At 42.5% G+C, this 17,860-nt stretch overlaps 1 protein-coding gene across 1 annotated transcript in view; it reads left to right on the top strand.

The window, feature by feature from the left end:
* Positions 1–298: 298 nt before the first annotated feature.
* TNPO1 (transportin 1) overlaps positions 299–17,860 on the top strand; it is a 53,718-nt gene continuing 36,156 nt past the window's right edge. Inside the window, exons 1-2 of the mRNA XM_027883860.1 lie at positions 299–412; positions 2,790–2,865. Of these exons, the coding sequence (XP_027739661.1) occupies positions 308–412; positions 2,790–2,865 (181 nt within the window). The 5' untranslated portion in view covers positions 299–307. The remainder of the gene's footprint in view (positions 413–2,789; positions 2,866–17,860) is intronic.

Raw genomic sequence — 17,860 nt, 5'->3', positions numbered from 1 at the left:
CCGGGGCGGCCCGGGCGAGCGGAGGCGTGCCCGGCGCTAGGACCCAGCAGGACGCGAGGCGGCTCTTCGGGCCGGATCACGAAATCGCCGTGACTCAGTCTCTGCTCGGCGCGGAGACTGCGGGAGCAAGTCGGTGTCCTTCGGCCGGCGGCTGTTGGGACACTTGAAGGGGTAAGGCCTGAGCGGGCCGGGCATCGCCCGCCCCCTTCCTGGCCCGGCCTTCCTTCCTCTCCGCCCGCCCCTTCCCGGGCCCTGCCGCGCCGCCAACCGCGGCCGCTTGTTGTCTGCTGTTTTCCAGACAGTCAAGATGGAGTACGAGTGGAAGCCCGACGAGCAGGGTCTCCAGCAAATCCTCCAGCTGCTAAAGGAGTCTCAGTCCCCGGACACCACCACGCAGAGAGCCGTGCAACAAGTATCCTTGTCCGAGATTTGCGGGGCCGCGGGGGCCGGGGGCGGCCGCGGCCGGGCGGGGGGAGCGCGGCCTGCGCGGCCGCAGGGCCGGCGCTGCGGCGGCCGGGCCAGGCCTGCCCTGCCCTGCACTGCCCGGGGAGCCGCCGCGGCGCGGCGTTTGAACTGCCGAGGCGGCTTGAGGGCCGCGGGGCTGCCTTCCCCGGCGAGCACCGGGCACCTGTTGCGAGCCCGGAGCCATAGGCCGGTCTGGGTTTGGCCGCTGGGGGAGCATTTTAAATTTCCCCCGCCCCCCCCTATTTTCAAAGGCCAGGCTGTGGCGCGGCTCTGCCGGTATCCGCTGCTCTCCCGGGTTGCCCAGGCTGGGCCGCCGCCAGCGCCCAGCCCCCAGCGCGGCGGGCGGGAACGCGGCCCTCGCCCTTGTGGCCCCCCGGGGGGCCGGGGTTGCGCCGTGCGCGGTGCCCGCACCCTCGCGGCACGGGGGGCGGGCAGGGGCCTCCCCAGGGAATCCGGTGCTGGAATTTTAGGCGAAAGCCGTAGCTGGCGGAGCCTCTGCTTGCGCGCCCTCGTGGGCCTACTGGCTCTGACACTGCGCATTTTGGTACGTGGTGAGGATGTTTCTGCTTGCCTAGAAGCCTGATCCTGAAATACTGCTGCTCATTGCAGTCGTTAAAATTCACGAAAAGGGGGAGATCTACTCATTGTAGCTTCTTGTGCTACTTTGCAGTGCATTTGGTGTCAGTGTTGTGAATTGTTGAGATTTTTTACCCCTCTTTTCCGCCTTTCCCCCCCCCCCCCCCGGTCTCTCTTGATTGTAAAAGTTATGAATAGATTTTATGAAGCAAGGATTGAGAAAGCAAAATTTTAAATTAAGACTAATAGGTCTTAAAAAGGTATTAAAAAAATGCAGGCCTCGTTTATTGTCTCCTGCTCCTTGGGCTAGCCATATAAGTGCTTGGAAATATCTAAAAGTGCTGAAATTCTATGAGGCATATATGAGTTTATCATCTTGATCCCAATTTATTTAAAGCATTTGCTTAAAGGGCTTCACAGAAAGCAACAGAATTAATTTAAGTTGGTAAGAACATATGTGTGTCTATATATATTTACATTATTGTAAAAGTTTAGCTTGAATCCAAATTTGCTCGACTTCTAGACTTTTGTAGTGAGTACAGTCAGGCTTAGGAAGGTTTCCTCTTACTTGAACGGTGAAGGTAGATTTCATCTCGAATGTCTTGTCTTTCAGCTATGTTTCAGGTTTTTGAAACACAGTTGCCTCCTTTGAAATATCCTAAATAGAAGAGTCTAATGGAGTGTTCCCGTAATGCCTCAAACTTAACCTGGTGCTCTTTAGTACTTGCAATACCTAAGTGTTACAGTGTTACTAGTGTAGCTTTAGTGCAAAATTACATCTTAAAGCTCTGCTTCAAATAACTTAGAAGCATCTAGTTTGTTTATTGAAATATAGCAGTCTTTATTCGGGATGGGCAGTATAAGTGGTGCTGTCTGTCTAGAAGTGGGGTAAGAAATTGACTGAATTGTTAATGTTAACTGTTCTGTTAACTGGTGTTTGAAATTCTTTTTAAATGGTAGTGGAAACTCCCTGCTGTGTTGATACCTGTGTTTTCCGGGGGTAGTAGCATGTGCAAGCAGGGTGGTGAATAATGTTTTCAAATTTAAAGTACTCTCAGTCCGTAATTTTTGTAAAAAAAAAAAGAAAAAAAACAACTCTGTGTGTTGGTTCTGTCACGCTCTTTCTTTATGATGATGTTTTGGCACATTTGGATGCTTAGATCTCAAATATAACAGAGTGGGGAGTATAGGTTAGCCAAAACCCAGTGTTAGCAAAGTTATGAATTGATAAGGCAGAGATATTTTTCCAACCAAGATATTGTTTTTTGATTTAAGAAAAAAAAAAAAAAAGTTGGAGTGAGTGAAGAAGTTGTTAAGAAAATATAGTTTACGAGCTAGTCTTCATTTCCTAGACCAAGTAAGTGTTTTCTTACTAAGTTTCTGTTAAGTATTGCTCTTTCAGGTTTTTTTGCTCATTTCTGATATTTTTTGATCCATTAGAGTTCACAGTTGTTAGTAATGTTCAACTGCCTGTTTTGGTGATACAGCTTTACAAATATTTTTAAGGATCTGTTAATTTCTCTGTCTGTCCCTGGATTTTTTAAGACTTCTCCATGAAAGCTACTGCATCAGCAAGAAAACTACAGAAACGGTTTTTAGATTGTTCATTCTCTGTATATCGTGGTCTTATAGTCACAGCTGGTTGAAGTGATGTAGCAATACATAACTCACTTAATAATCTCTGTATCCAGAAAGCTATAAATACTCTGTGTGAAGTTTCAAATTTCCTTAACAGTTTCTCTCTTTAGAAACTAGAACAACTCAATCAGTATCCAGATTTCAACAACTACCTGATTTTTGTTCTCACGAAGTTGAAGTCTGAAGGTAAGTTCTTGAGATAGTGTTTTATTTTACTTTTTTTTTTCCTTTTTTTAGATTTATGTTATTTAACTTTAAAGAAATAAAAAGCTGGTGCCTCTAGGCAGTTTTCTGGTCAGTTGAATCATGTAATCATGAATTCATTTATCCTCTCAGGAGGCTCTGTGGGGAAAAAGTCTGATGACTTACTGGTGCTTGTAGTTTCAACCTTAGAATATATTCCATTTTAAATGTCCTATCACATCTTCCCAGAAGTGCTGGAGCATCAGACCTCTGTTGGACTGCAGTTAAGGTGTGGAATAACTGATGAATCATGACTGTGTATGTTATAAAACATGCTGCTAAGTTCAGTTATGGTAATAATCTCCCTAGTAATGAGACCGCTAAACACTTTGAAGAATACATACGTAGTAGAGTTGTCCAAAGATGTCTTTCATGATCTTCATTCTGAAGTTTTAATTGTAGTAAAATACAGTTGAAATCAATTGGCTATTAAACTGTTGGTTTATTCTTATAAACGTTAGTACAAGCTGTATATGGCATGGTGTGTAGCCTCTATCAGTTGGTAAATTCAGACAATTCCTTGGTAATGATCAGGGTGTGTGAAAGATTGTAATTTCAGTATATCATAGCTACCAACTTGAGAAGTCTTTGACATAGAAAGGAAATTTGTTTCAAGATCTGTTTTACCACATCTGTCTTCTTTACATATGTTTGTAATCATTATGTTTGATTATTTGAGTTGTTTTCTAAGGCTTTTTCCTGTAGTGTCCTGCTACCAGTGCTTTTTCTGCCTTTTAGTGTTTCATATTGTGGTTTCTAAATACTTGGTTTTTACCTTTTGAATTAGATTTTATTATGTGTCACTCTGTAACATTCAAAAATTGGCAAGAACTTTGTCTTAGGTTTTAACTAGTTTGGGTGGGAGCCCCTGGTGGTCTAGTGGTTAAGGACGCGGCACTGTCACCATTGAGGCCTGGGTTCGATTCCTGGTCAGGGACACTCCCCAGGCAGATGGAGCTCGTTAGCCCTGTAAGGCAATCCATCTACGTCCTGAGGACCTCGCTGCCACCGTCCAAGCTCGCTTGGCCCCGGCAGATGAACCTCAGGATTAAAGGGTGGACTCAGTTCCGCACACACTGTGTCTCACCTGAAAAATCCAATGCGCAGGCTGGAAGGTGTAAAGACCTTCCCCGGTTCTTCGTTCGCGAAGACTGGCCATTATTAACTAGTTTGGGTTGTTCTGTCAACTCACTTTGGGTGGAGGGAAACAGAGAGGAGGATGAAAATATATTTTCTTGTTTCAACACTGGAGTGTTTTTTTTTTATTCTGTTTAGGAAGTCTACTGGTTATCTGTAAGGCCTTGGGGAAGTACTTAGAGAGAGAGGGTTTTCAACACCAGAGTCAGCCAGGATACTGAATCTTTAAGAAAGGAACCAGTGTAGATACCATGTACTTTATACCATTATCAGAAAAATAACAAGCAGAGCAAGTCCAGTAGTGGGATGTAAAGTCTGCACAAAGGATGTGACAAGGAGGGTACTTCACTTTTTTTTTTTGTCCTTGAATTTGTTTTGTGACACCTGCACATTTTGCTACTTTGCCCTTCTTCATCCATCATTTGGTTTTTCTAATTTATCTGTAAATGAAGATGTATGCACTGTTTGTGAAGCTATTCCTTTTTGGTTTGGAAGGTAAAAAACCACACAGATAATGTAGTGACACAGCCCTGCCCTTAGTGTTGGTTTTGTGGTTTTATTTCTCCTGGTCCCCTGAGCTGAGCTCAGAATCTGGTGGTCTTCTGTATTCTGTTAATAATTTAATAAATGTCTTCTAGAGTTCATGCATGTTGCTTTTTCTTCTCAGATCATTTTGGTTTTTTTTATGTGTGGCTGACTGAAATATGTCCATTGTCATTCAATGGGACATGGTTAGTTTTGCACAGTTTCTGTAAAGTTTTGCATTCATCTCTCTCTCCCCTGTCCATGAGGCTCTCAGTGGGACTTAGGCTAATGGGAAAATATTGAGACAAATACATGATGGTCTTGATATTTTTTGCTGGCTTGTATAACTGCAGTTATCTATCCTGTTGCAGTTATACAAAACTTTTGTGCTTGTGATCTTGTGATTGTGCTTTAGCAACTGACTCTTCACTGTATCCAAACATGGGGACTCTAGAAGTTGGTCTCAGCCGAGTGTTATCTCAGTGGATTGATTGGTCATGGCCTGGTGTAGGGCTGTTACAGTCAAGGATCAGTCCTTGAGATGATCTTTTACTCTGAAGGTGAATGAGCAGGAATTGAGAACACTGCTGTAACACTATTTTTGTTGTAGGCTTTAAGGATGGTCTTTTAAGTTTATTTCCAAAATACTTTGGATTTTTATAAACCAGTTCAAGATAGAGCAGTGTCTCTGCAATTCTTGATCTTGTTCATGTGATGAGTTAGTCATTCAGAGTGCCTTACTGTACATGAAAAATTACCATGGAGACAGAACCTGTCCGCACCCCACTCCCTCCCCTCCTTCTCCCTGCCAAGTTTTTGTTTCAACGGAATTCTTCCCAGATGGTATTTTATGCACTGGTAATCCTGACACTAATAATTCATGTAGTTTTGCACATAGAATTTGGAACAGTTTTTTTTAAACTATTACTGGGATCCGAAGTGGTCTTATGAGTTTGATGTGAATGCTTTCTGATGAGTCTGAAATTTAAACTTCATCTGAACAACAGTTTTCATGAGTCCATTCCATTATGTACTTTCTTGGCCTGGTGCTATTGAAAGATCTTTGAAGCTAAGCAATAAAAGGACCTTTATGTGAGGTGAGGTGAGGTGAGGTGTTAATTTGCCAGCTGCCCATTTCAGGAAGGTATCTTTGAGTGGGATTAATATAGAAAGGTAGTTCAGAAGCTTTAACTGTTAAATTAAAACAAAAGCTCCCCTGCCACTCCCCCCCAGTACAATCACCACACATTATTGTCACCATTAAATATACAAAAATAATTGTCAAGCAGTGAATCTGAATACATTACCATTCAGAAGTTGTCAGAGTAGTGTGCCCTTACAGTTTACAATACTGCATACCATACATAGTGTTCTACTTTAACAGCAGCAAACCATTTTTTTCTTTGAAGTTCAGATATATGAAAAATTACAAAAAGGCTTAATTTTACTAATCGGTGCATAAAGTAATTGAGGTGCATAAATATCTTAAGGAAAAAATAGAGTCAAAGATTATGGTGAGTTGGAAGGAATCCACAAGGATCATCAAGTCCAACTCCTGACCTTGCCTAGGATAGTCTCAAAAACCAGACCATGTGTCTGAATGCATTGCCCAAATGCTTCTTGAACTCTGTCAGGCTTGGTGCTGTGACCAGTCCCTGGGTAGCCTGTTCCAGTGCCCAACCACTCTCTAGGGGAAGAACATTTTCCTCACGTCCAGCCTAAACCTCCCCTGACACAACTTCAGGCCATTCCCTCAGGTCCTGTCACTGGTCACCACAGAGAAGAGATCGGTGCCTACACATCCTCTTCCCCTCCTGAGGAAGCTGTGGACTGCCATGAGGTCTCCCCTCAGTCTCCTCTTCTCCCGGCTGAACACACCAAGTGACCTCAGCCACTCCTCATACGGCTTTCCCTCAAGGCCCTTCACCATCTTCATTGCCCTCCTTTGGGCACTCTAAGAACTTAATATCTTTCTTATTTTGTGATGCTCCAAACTGCCCACAATATTCAAGGTGAGGCTGCCCCAGTGCAGAGCAGAGTGGGACAGTCCCCTCCCTTGACTGGTTGGTGATGCTTTGCCTGATGTCCCCAGGACACGGTTGGCCCTCCTGGCTGCCAGGGCACTGCTGACTCAGATTCAACTTGCCATTGACCAGGACCTCCAGGTCCCTTTCTGTGGGGCTGCTCTCCAGGATACATTTCTCAGAGTGTACATATATCCAGGATTGCCCCATCCCAATTGCAGAATCTGGAATTTGTTAAACTTGAAGGAATTAGTGGTTGCCCTGCCCTCCAATTTGTGTTGATATCTCTGCAGGGCCTTCCTGCCATTGAGGGAGTCAGCAGCTCCTCCAGATTTGGCAAACTTGCATAGTTTACCTGTTAGGAGATAAATATTTTGTCAGATGGCTAAAAATTCCATGGCATTCACCAATATGCTGGCTAATTACTCCTTTCCATGCTTCTGTAGGGATATTTTAGTGCAGGTTTAAGAAAAAGGCTTTTCTTAACAGATTGTTCTTTTAAAGTCTTGAAAGAAAATAATTGGGTTGTGGATTGTGTGACATGATTCAGTGCTTCTGGGATGCTTTCCTGAAGCTCCATATTCTGAACATCCAGAATCAGGACTATGGGATCGCCAGTATTATTTCTTTCCCAGTCCCTAAAGCCCATACAAGGAAAACAAAGCTCAGCTAAAGTCTTAGATAAAGTCTGGCTTGGCCCTCAAATAAATCTTCAGGAGTAAGTTGGAGGTATTTAGCCAGCTATTTCAAGGCATTTGTTATTGTGTCTTACAAGCTGAATATAGTCTGCTGCAATGGGTGTTTCTTTTTGTGCTTTTATAAAAATCACACTTCCTAGTTGTTGATGCTTGGTGGTTTTTTCATGTCAAACCTAAGTGTACCTAAAATGCCACTATCAAGCATTCCTGTGAGATGTTTTCCTACAGAAAGAGAAAGCATTTCTGGTGTTTCTAAAGGCACTCCTGTTCACCAAGCAGTAATTGATTCAATGCAGTTCTCTGATAAGCCTCCTACTTGAAAGGCTATGAGCTGGCCTGATTTGGTCTGTGGTGGCTCCTAGGAAGCAATATCATTACCTCTTTCTAGATTTTCAGAAAGCATACTTGCTGTGACGGATTAGGATGATAAAACCATTTCAGTGTGCTTGTTAGCTTGCAGTGCTGGGCCAGGTGCAATTGGATAGCTGAGCACTTTCATGAAGCCAAATCTGGCCTAATAAAGGAATGTCCATTACCACTTCTCATGTACAAATTAAACCACCTTTCCTTTAATGTCAGAAGGGATTGGAATCCAGAAAAAAATACCAAATACTTTTGGTATTACTGATAGTAGTATCCACAATATTTTTTACCAGCTACAGAACTGAGTATGTTTACTGTCCACAGAAAATGCACATCTTGATTCCACAGTTTGATGCTAATACTAGGCTAAGAATTACTCCTGCTTTTGCAAAGCATTTTAAACTCCTTTCTTATCCTTCAGTAATGATATAATTCTCTCCCTTCAGAGTTGCATGAAGCTCAGGCTCTCAGCTTTGCCTTCTGCTTTCAACAGGCATTCAAGAGCAACTGTGCTATGACAGAGTTACATAATCATCAGAGAATGATAAAATGGTTTGGGTTGAAAGGGACAGTAAAGATTAGTTCCAACTCCTCTGCCATGGGCAGGAATGCGGCTCACTACATCAGGTTACTCAGGGCCCTATTCAACCCAACCTTGAACACTTACAGGGATGGAGTGTGCACTACATCTGTGGGCAGCCTGTTCTAGTGCCTCACTATCCTCTGAGTAAAAAGAGTCTCCTCCTAACATCTGATCTTTTGGTTTAAAAACCCTGTCCTATCACTAGGACAAAAAAATCACTCTCCCTCTTTCAGGTACTGAAAGGCTGCAGCTGAGGTCTCCTGAAAGCCTTCTCTTTTCTGAGATGAACAAACCCAATTCTCTCAGCCCTTCCATATAGGAGAGGTGTTCCATCCCTCTAAACATCTTGAGGGCCCTCCTCTGGACTTGATTCAACAGGTTGATGTCCTCCCCATGCTGGGGACCCCAGAGTTGGATGCTATGCTCCAAGTGGGGTCTCGCTAGAGCAGTGTAGAGGGGTGGAATCACCTTCCTTGACCTGCTACCCACACTGCCTTTGATGCAGCCCAGGATGTGGTTGGCTTTGAGCACACATTGCACACATTTTTGACTCGTGACCAGCTTTTTATCCTCAAGAGCCATTAAATCCTTCTCTGCAGGGCTGCTCTCGATGGCTTCTCCCAGTGTCTGGGATTGTCCTGACCCAGGTGCAGCACCTCCACTTGAACTTGTTCGGCCTCATGAGGTTCTCATGGGCCCAATTCTCAAGCTTGTCCAAGTTTCTCTGGATGGCACCCTTTCTTTCTGTTGTATCAACTGCACCACTCAACTTCATGTCATCTGCAAACCTGAGGATATGCTTGATGCCAGATAACAACAGTGACTGCATTCTGCACTCAGCTTAGCCTTACAGCAGTGGACTGGGCAACATCACTTTCCAGTGAGGTTGTCTACTTTATCTGAAGTCTCACACACTGGCTGCTCAAGCAAGTGTAGATTCAACAGGACAAATGTTTATTTTGGTATCTCCAAGTTAAAAAGCAGTCACATGACTTCAAGTGATGGATGATCATCTCTCAGTCAGTAGATAAGAAGTAACTATCTCTACTGATAAGAAGTAACTTTGACTGGCAAACTCTAAGTCTCATGAGCTTTAAGCATTCCAAAGTGGCAAGTGCTGCCAGTTTTCCTCATTTTCCTCCCCCAGTAAAGAAGGGAGGCTGACGAAGTTGTAGGTAGAAACGGAAAACTAAAGAGACTGAAGATGGATTTTTAGTTGCTCAGAAGAGGAAGAGCAGCCTGGTCACACAGCAAAGCTTCTTTTTCACTGATGCTCTTAACCTTCCTCATAAGAACTCCCATGTAGCCAAAAAAGGACAAAAACAGAGGATCTAAGTTCCTAAAATAGTAACAAAAATGAAAGATTAAATGTATAAAGGTATATTGAACTAAAAGCAGTCTGTGCTCTCCATTTTATTACTTCAGCTAGATGCACAGCTGCTTAGGAAGAACACCTCCACTAGTTCTGAAATTATGTTCTGATGTTTACAGAGTGCAACCTAATACTGCTAATTGAAAATCTGATTATAGTGTCCAGAAAAGTCTGCCAGAATTCAAAAACAAAAAGGAAAAAAAGGAAGTGCACAGAGTACAGCCCTAGGAAATAAAAAGGAGAAGGTTTTCTTTTCATTAATAGTGTATTAAGGGCATATTAGGGGAAGAAGCCTTACTGGCAAGTAAGAGTATCAGAGAAATAAAGCAGTCAGGCCATAAAACAAGACTTACACTTGCATGCTACCACACAACTTTCTGTTAAGCTATACCTATAGGTTGTAGACAGAAGGAGAAGTAGTCAAAACTTCCACTGTGAAGTACCCTGTACAACACCAGTGTTATGAGTGCCCTGTATTTTGTGTTTCCCAATACTCAGCAGTTTGTACAGTATTCTGAATTACTCAATTTGGTAACACAGCCTTATTTTACTCTTCCAGGTAATCCTTCTACTAACAGCTGTTCAAATGACAGATTCTCACATTTTTAATAGATACCATTCACCTTTAATATATTCAGAGAGTGACAAAACTTCTACTCGTCTGACCAGGTCATTTCTTCAGATAGATTAATGCCTCCAAATATGTATTCTTTCACTGTCAGATGCTGTCTAAGCAAGTTCCTTTGGCAACCTCATAATTTCCTTTTCCTTTGCACTTGACTAAGTGCAAAAGTCCATGTCATTATCCTCCCCCGGCCCTCAAAAAGTAAATGCCAAAGAAGAGATGACGTTACATTTATAATGTTCTCAAAATGCAGCAGTGTCCTGCATTTGTTATGTAGTTTGGGACCTTATAGTGGATCATGCTCCCATCATGCTGAATTTGTATTTCTTATTAATGATTCTTCTACTCTTAATAGAATTCTAGCACTGATTTAACTACTGCAATAGGAGACGATACGTAAAATTACAGGAGACAGGAAAAGTGCTGAGACACTCAGTTTGTGGAGATTTGGTAGAGAAGCTTCAAGTAGGAGTGAAACCAGAGGATTAGTTCTTTAAACTTTTCCTGGTGTTGCAAGCCTGTAGAGATGTACAAATTTTGGCATTCTAATTGATATATGTTCATTATTAGTTTTAATACAGAATTTTCCATAACTTACTGTAGTGGGTTGACCTGGGTGGATGTCAGGTGCTTACCAAAGCCGCTCTGTCATTCTCCTCCTCAGCTGGACTCGGGAGAGAGAATATAACAAAAGTCTCATGGGTTGAGATAAGGACATGGGAAGATCACTCACAACTTACTGTCTCCAGCAAAACAGACTCAACTTGGGGAAATTAGTTTAACTTATTACCAATCAAATCAAAGTAGGGTAATGAGAAATAAAGCCAAATCTTAAAAACACCTTTCCTCCCACTCCTCCCTTCTTCCAGGGCTTAACTTTACTCCCAGTTTTCTCTACCTCCTGTGCCCCACTGGTGCGGGGGCATGGAAAATGGGGCCTGTTGTTAGTTCATCATACATTGTCTCTGCTGCTCCTTCCTTCTCAGCGGGAGTACTCCTCATATTTGTCCCTGGTTCCCAGATGCGGTCCCTCCTACACGAGACAGTCACCCACAACCCTTTCAAACCTGACTTCTTTCCACAGCCTGGAGTTCTCCACAAGGTGCTCCAGTGGGGAACCCTTCCATGGGATGCAGTCCTTCAGAACACGGGTCCAGTGTGGGCTACCCACAGGGTCACAGCATCCTTCAGGCATCCATCTTTTCTGGCGCTGGGTCCTCCATGGCTGCAGGTGGATATCTGCTCCAGTGCCTGGAGAACCTCCTGCTCCTTCCTCCTCACTGACCTTGGTGTCTGCAGGGCTGTTTCTCACACATATTCTCGCTCCACTCTTCTCTGGCTGTGATCGCTCTTACGCAGCAACTCTTTTCCCTGCTTCGGCCAGAGAATCACAGAATCATAGAATATGCTGAGTAAAAGGGACCCATCAGGATCATCAAGTCCAAATCCTGGCCTTGCATAGGAAAGCCCAAGAATCACACCATGTGCCTGAAACCATTGTCCAAATACTTCTTGGACTGACAGGCATGATGCTGTGACCACTTCCCTGAGAAGCCTGTTCCAGTGCTCAGCCACCCTCTGGGTGAAAATCGTTTTCCTTATAGCCAACCTAAAACTCCCCTGACTCAGTTTCATGCCATTTCCTTTAGTCCTGTCACTGGTCACGAGAATGAAGAGATCAGCACATACTTCTCTGCTGTTATTCTAGAGGCGCTGCCAGCGTTGCTGATGGGCTTACCCTTGGCCAGCAGCAGGTCTGTCTTGAAGCTGTTTGTCACTGGCTCTGTTTGACTTGGGGAAAACTTCTGGCAGCTTCTCAGAGAAGCCACCTCTGCATGGCCCAGCCTGCTACCAAAATCTTGCCAGATAAGCTCAATGCACTAATCAGCAAGTTAATTGTTTATCAGCAGTTCAATACTCTTCCCGTATTGTCCAATGTTCACTTTTATTTACAACATGTCTTCAGAAGCAGAGCTGTTGCTACTTCATTATATACGCAAAACTCAGCATCAGCCGAATGTTTCCAGCTTTGTTTTGGTGCCTTACAGACATTCCTAAGCTTAGGCAATTTTGTTAAATTATTTTCCATGACTCACATGAGTCAGTTGAGAGCACTGATTAATTTCAGACTAGTCACTACATTTTAAGGTCGTTTATGTGTTCAGATACACTGAATGTTTTGAAATATCATCATCACTCCACCCTCTGACATGATAATAAACCATATCAGTTTAAGTCAAAAGTGTTATATTTAACGTATAGTCTAGAATCAAAAAAAGCAGGAATTTTTGCTGTGAAAAAGCTCATTTAGCTGTTTCTGTATCATATTCTTATATATTAGGACAGAAGAAAGTAACTCATTTTTTGCTTCTAATACTACACTGCTGTGGTGAGATCCTTTTTTAATTTTAGCTCTTTTAACAGAGACAGTCTCATTAATGCATCAGAAGTCTTCATGTGCAACAGGGATGCTAGTCTCTGTCAATACACATTTTGTATTTCTAGATAGTAAATCCATATCGCTAGTTAAAACATAGAATGACATATCTTAACAGAAAGACTTAACAGCTTTAAGATAGAGATTGATAGGTAGTTAAAAGTCTCTCCCCAAAGTTTAATATTGCCATTATCACAAGAGTAATTCAGCAAAATATAGCCATGCTCATAAATCGTTATATCTCGGCTTGTGAATGGACAAATGCTATTCTTATCTGTAATGGGTTGACCCTGGCCAGATGCCAGTTACGCACTAAAACTGCTCTTTCACTCTCCCTCTGCAACTGGACAGCAGAGAGAAAAAAGAACCAGCTAAGGATTCATGAGTTGAGATAACAGCTGGGAGAGGTCACTTACTGATTACCTTCACAGGCAAAACAGACTCAAAGTGGGAATAGTACTTAAATTCATTACTAACAGGAGCCAAACTAACTAAGCCATTACTAACTAGGAGCCAAAGAATGAGAAATAAAACAGTCTTTAAAAATAACTTCCCCTCACTCCTCCTTTCATGTTCTCCCTCCTCCCCCCCCCAGCGGTGCAGGGGGATGGGGAATGAAGGTTGTGGTCAGTTATTGTTTCTGCCACTGCTCAGGGAGAGGAGTCCTTCACCTGCTCCCGTGGGGTCCCTCCCACCAGAGACAGTCTTTGATGGACCTCTCTGGTGTGAGTCCATCCCTCAAGCAGCAGTTCTTCCCAAACTACTGTCCCGTGGGTCACTCCTCCATGGGGTGCAGTCCTTCATGAATAAGCTGTACCAACGTGGGTCCCCTACAGGGGCCGCAAGTCCTACCTGGGAAAAACCTGCCAGCATGGGCTTCCCTCTCCGTGGGCTGTAGGTCCCTGGCAGGACCCTGCTCTACCATGGGCCTCTCACAGGGTCACAGCCTCCTTCATGCATCCCCCTGTTCCAGCATGGGCTCCTCCATGGGCTGCAGGGGGGTCTCTGCACCCAGATGGTCCCCCATGGCCTACAGGGGCACAGCTGCCCCACCATGGTCTGCGTCATGGGCTCCAGGGCCTCAGCTCTGGCACCTGGAGCACCTCCTGCCCCTCCTTCTGCACTGACCTTGGTGTCTACATTGTTGTTCCCATGTTCTCACTCCACTCTTCCCTGGCTGGAATTCTTTCTGTACCACAACCTTCTGTTCTTAAATATGTTATCACAGAAGCATTGCTATTACTCTGAAGTTGGTTGGCCTTGGCCAGCAACAGGAAGTCACAGAATCATAGAATCTTAGAATTAACTGGGTTGGAAGAGACCTCTGAGATCATCAAGTCCAACCCTTGATCCAACCCCACTCTGATTACTAGATCATGGCACTCAGTGCCACATCCAACCTCATCTTAAAACCTCCAGGGATGGTGAATCCACCACCTCTCTGGGCAGGCCATTCCAATGCCTGATCACTCTCTTCTTTCTAATTAGAACTTCTTTCTAATGTCCAACTAATGTCCCTCACCCTGGCTCTGAGAAGGCAGCAAACCTCCCTGTGGGATGGGTCTGGTTGACAGGTATGGCCCTCAGTTCTCCTCAAAAGGGAGTCACCTACTACAACTACCCTTTTTTTTTTTTTTTTTGTAAGCCATCTGGTAGACACGGTGCAGCCTGCAGAGAGATCTTCCTCTTGCCTGACCTCTACTTGACTTTTTGAGTATAGGGCCTCATATCTGTTGTTCAAGGGCACCTGGGGAGGTGATGGTGTTTGAAAGGCTGTCTGTCCCGGAGCTGGCTGGCATTGGCTCTATGGGACAGGAGAAGCTTCTAGCAGCTTCTTACAGAAGCAACTGCTGTAGCCCCCACCCGACCCACAGAAACTCACGACGTCATCCCAGTCACTTAGTTCTTCTAGCAATCTAACGTAGCGCAGGAAGGACATGGACCTGTTGGAGCAGTTCCAGAGGAGGGCCACAAAGATGATCAGAGGGTTGGAGCACCTCTACTACAAGGAAAGACTGAGAGAGCTGGCAGCATTGTTCAGCCTGGAAAAAAGGTGGCTTTGGGAAGACCTTATTGCAACCTCTCAGTACTTAAGAGAGGGCCTATGAAAAAGACAGGGACAAACGTTTTAGCGGGTACAAGGTGTAATGATTTTAAACTAAAAGAGGGTTGTTTTAGATTAGACATAAGGAGGTTTTTTAAAATGTGGGTGGGAGGACACTGTAACAGGTTGTCCAGAAAAGTTGTGGATGTCCCATCCCTCAAAACATTCAAGGTTCAGATTGCATGGGACTCTGAGCAGCCTGGTCTAGTTGAAGATATCCTTGCCCATGGTGAGGGCACGGTGAAACATACGCTCACCTGGACCTGAGTTACAAAAACCTGTAGTTTTCACATACGCATCCTGTGTCATACAAATCCTCATTAGAGGAAATAGGACTGTTTGAGGACACACTTGGGTTCCTAAAAGCACTGCAGAAGCCCTAGAATAATTAATATATGTGTAATGTGGATATGCATCCATTTACTCTGTAAAGCAATTGAAAATTTACTGAGAACCAAATGATGATGATGTTATATGATTTTAGAATAAAGTTACGCAATGTGAGAGAGGAATCTTCAACTGATGAACTGTTTAAGCACCAAAGATGATACCAAATGCCAGAGATCTGCTTCACTTTCCTTATTTTTCTTGAACTTTATGTTCTTGTCCATTCTCTATACTTCAGGTTGACTGAAATAGAAGGAGGCAAGACTGTGAGCTTTTCTGATGGCTGAAGTGTATGGCTGTCAGAACTAGTCATAGAATCTATGAAGATTAAGGAGTATCTTACTCAGCTCTTAGGCCATGAGCTTATAATCTTGGTGTCACAGCAAGAACTCCATCCAGACCTATATTACTGTCTCCTGACAGTCCAGCTGTCAAGTTGTTGAACACTATAGATACCATAAATATCCTTGTGCAGTCATATGAGAAGATTTTTTCTCAAACTAAGATTTTGGCTATGGTGTGATTTGTTTCAGGGTTTTTTTAATTCTCGAATATCAGATTCTATGCTGCTTCTCTGGCTGAAGTGGTTGATGTTTGTTGAGCACAAAGTCCTTCTTTGTGATTTCTGCTTGTCACCTCTCAGTCTGTTGATAATTGTTTTTGCTTTTTGTTTTTATTCTTGCTTTACTTCTTTTTCATTTGTCAGAGATGCAACTTCCATTGTGAATCCCATGGAATCTTTGTTGCTGATAAGTGGGATAATCAGCTGTTTTGAAGAGTAGTCTTTTTGTTATCTTGCCTGAAGGACTGGATTCAAGATGTTTCAAGCTGCTGCATACTGTAGGATAGTTCATGGAGGAAAAAAAATGGTCCTGAAATTTCACCTTAATGTGACCTTGATTTTTATCTAAACTGACCAACTAATTGTTTCTGACACAGAGAACTTAATAGAGTGTGTATCTCTGTTTGGCTAAATTGAAACTGTTGCCTTATCCATTTTGTTGCTGTAGTCAAGCAGTTTTATAAGATTAATGTTTTTCTTTAATGCACTACTTAGTATTTTCGTTCTAGAGTTTATAGTGGCTGATTTAGTGTATTCTAATTAGACTTTGATTGTCACTCTGATTTCCTTCATCCCAAGAAGATACTGATAGCTGATACAGATTTATAGTAACTTGTGTTTTGTATCTGTACCTGCTGCTGCTGTTTTGTTGTGGCTTGCAAGGTTTTAAAAGGTAGAAATTAAAGGAGAAGTCCCTTGGCTTCTTTTCTTACCAGGCAGGATTTTAAATCATAGTAATAATTTATGGAGGATTAGATTTCTTGAAGATGTCTGTGTACCTATCACTGGATGACAGCTTCATAAAGCAGTCAGAGTTTGACAGACTGTAGTGGTGTAAGAGTTGATGTGAAGATTTCACTTTTGATTCAGAAGACATGTCAAGCAACCTTGACATTAATAAAGAGTTCAAGCAGTAATTTCTTTCTTTAGGTCAAACTCTACGATATCTTTACTGATATCTTTGAAACCTTTTAAACATTTACAAAATTACTTGATTTGACTTGCCAAATAACAATCCTAATACAACTCACAAATAAGTTCTGTGGTTGGGAAAAGTTTGTCTATGCATACAGTCTTTAAAATTTTATTTAAAATAATAAACCCTTTCTTCCCTCCTTCTCCATTTTCCCAGAAAAGTTTCTGGCCCTTGAAATGCAGTATTGTGCAAGTGAAATAAGTTTTAATTTTTGCGTTGTTTAGAAGTTGGTGCATATTTAAAACATAGAGTAGGTAAAGCTGTACAATTGTTTCAAATATATATTCATTGGGTGGCTTCATGGTTTATAACCTTACTGAATTCCGAAGACTATACTTGTTTATATATCAACACATTCATAATTATGTAGCATTATAATTGATTCTGAGCAGCCAAACAAAGTCCTCACTTCTGAAAAGTGGTATTTCTACGCTAACTAGCGCAGACCACATATATAGTGTCCAATGTCTGTTGCTCAGTGCAATGTACTGAGAGTCTTGGTGTTGTGATGCCGTAACTTTAGTTTAAAAATGCTTTATATTTTTGAAAGTTGTATCTCTTATTTTGCTTATCCTTATTTCTGTTAGAATATTAATAGTTTTGAAGGGCTGGAATAGATCCATGTGTAAACTAATTCTTGGCACAAAAAAAGTTTCCTTATTTCACCCAAATCAGCACTTTATACAAAAAGTCAAGTGATTAAAATCCTGATTAAAGGTAGCTTCCAGTGCTGATTAAGGTTGCTGTAAATGGTAAATTAAAATTTTCTTATACTGTAAACTAACACTTTCTATATAGAACATTCAGGTCTCGCTTTCAGCATATTTCAGAACTAATACCAAGTTACTTGTGCCCTTGATTGAAGAAACAAATATAAATCTGCTCCATTATAAATAAAAAATCTAAGCTGCTCTTTTTCAGTTCCTCCACTTGGCCCAGTTACTTAGAGAAAGCTCAGTGAAAAGAACTGAAACTGTTGCCTGAACTTAAATTCTTACTCAGTTCAGGTCAATTCTAGCAGCATTTTTCTTATGTTTCACACTCTGTAACACTTACCTATTAACACTGTTTAAAGATTTTTTTTTCCTTCTCTCTCTAATTATTAATTTAATAGATTGAATAGAGTAGCTAATTTCTGAAGGAAT

This window comes from Empidonax traillii, unplaced genomic scaffold, assembly GCF_003031625.1.
Source record: "Empidonax traillii isolate 1590-97213 ecotype Southwest subspecies unplaced genomic scaffold, ASM303162v1 scaffold8:size5222938, whole genome shotgun sequence".
Classification (NCBI taxonomy): Eukaryota; Metazoa; Chordata; class Aves; order Passeriformes; family Tyrannidae; genus Empidonax; species Empidonax traillii.
This window is presented reverse-complemented; position numbering and strand designations above follow the sequence as displayed.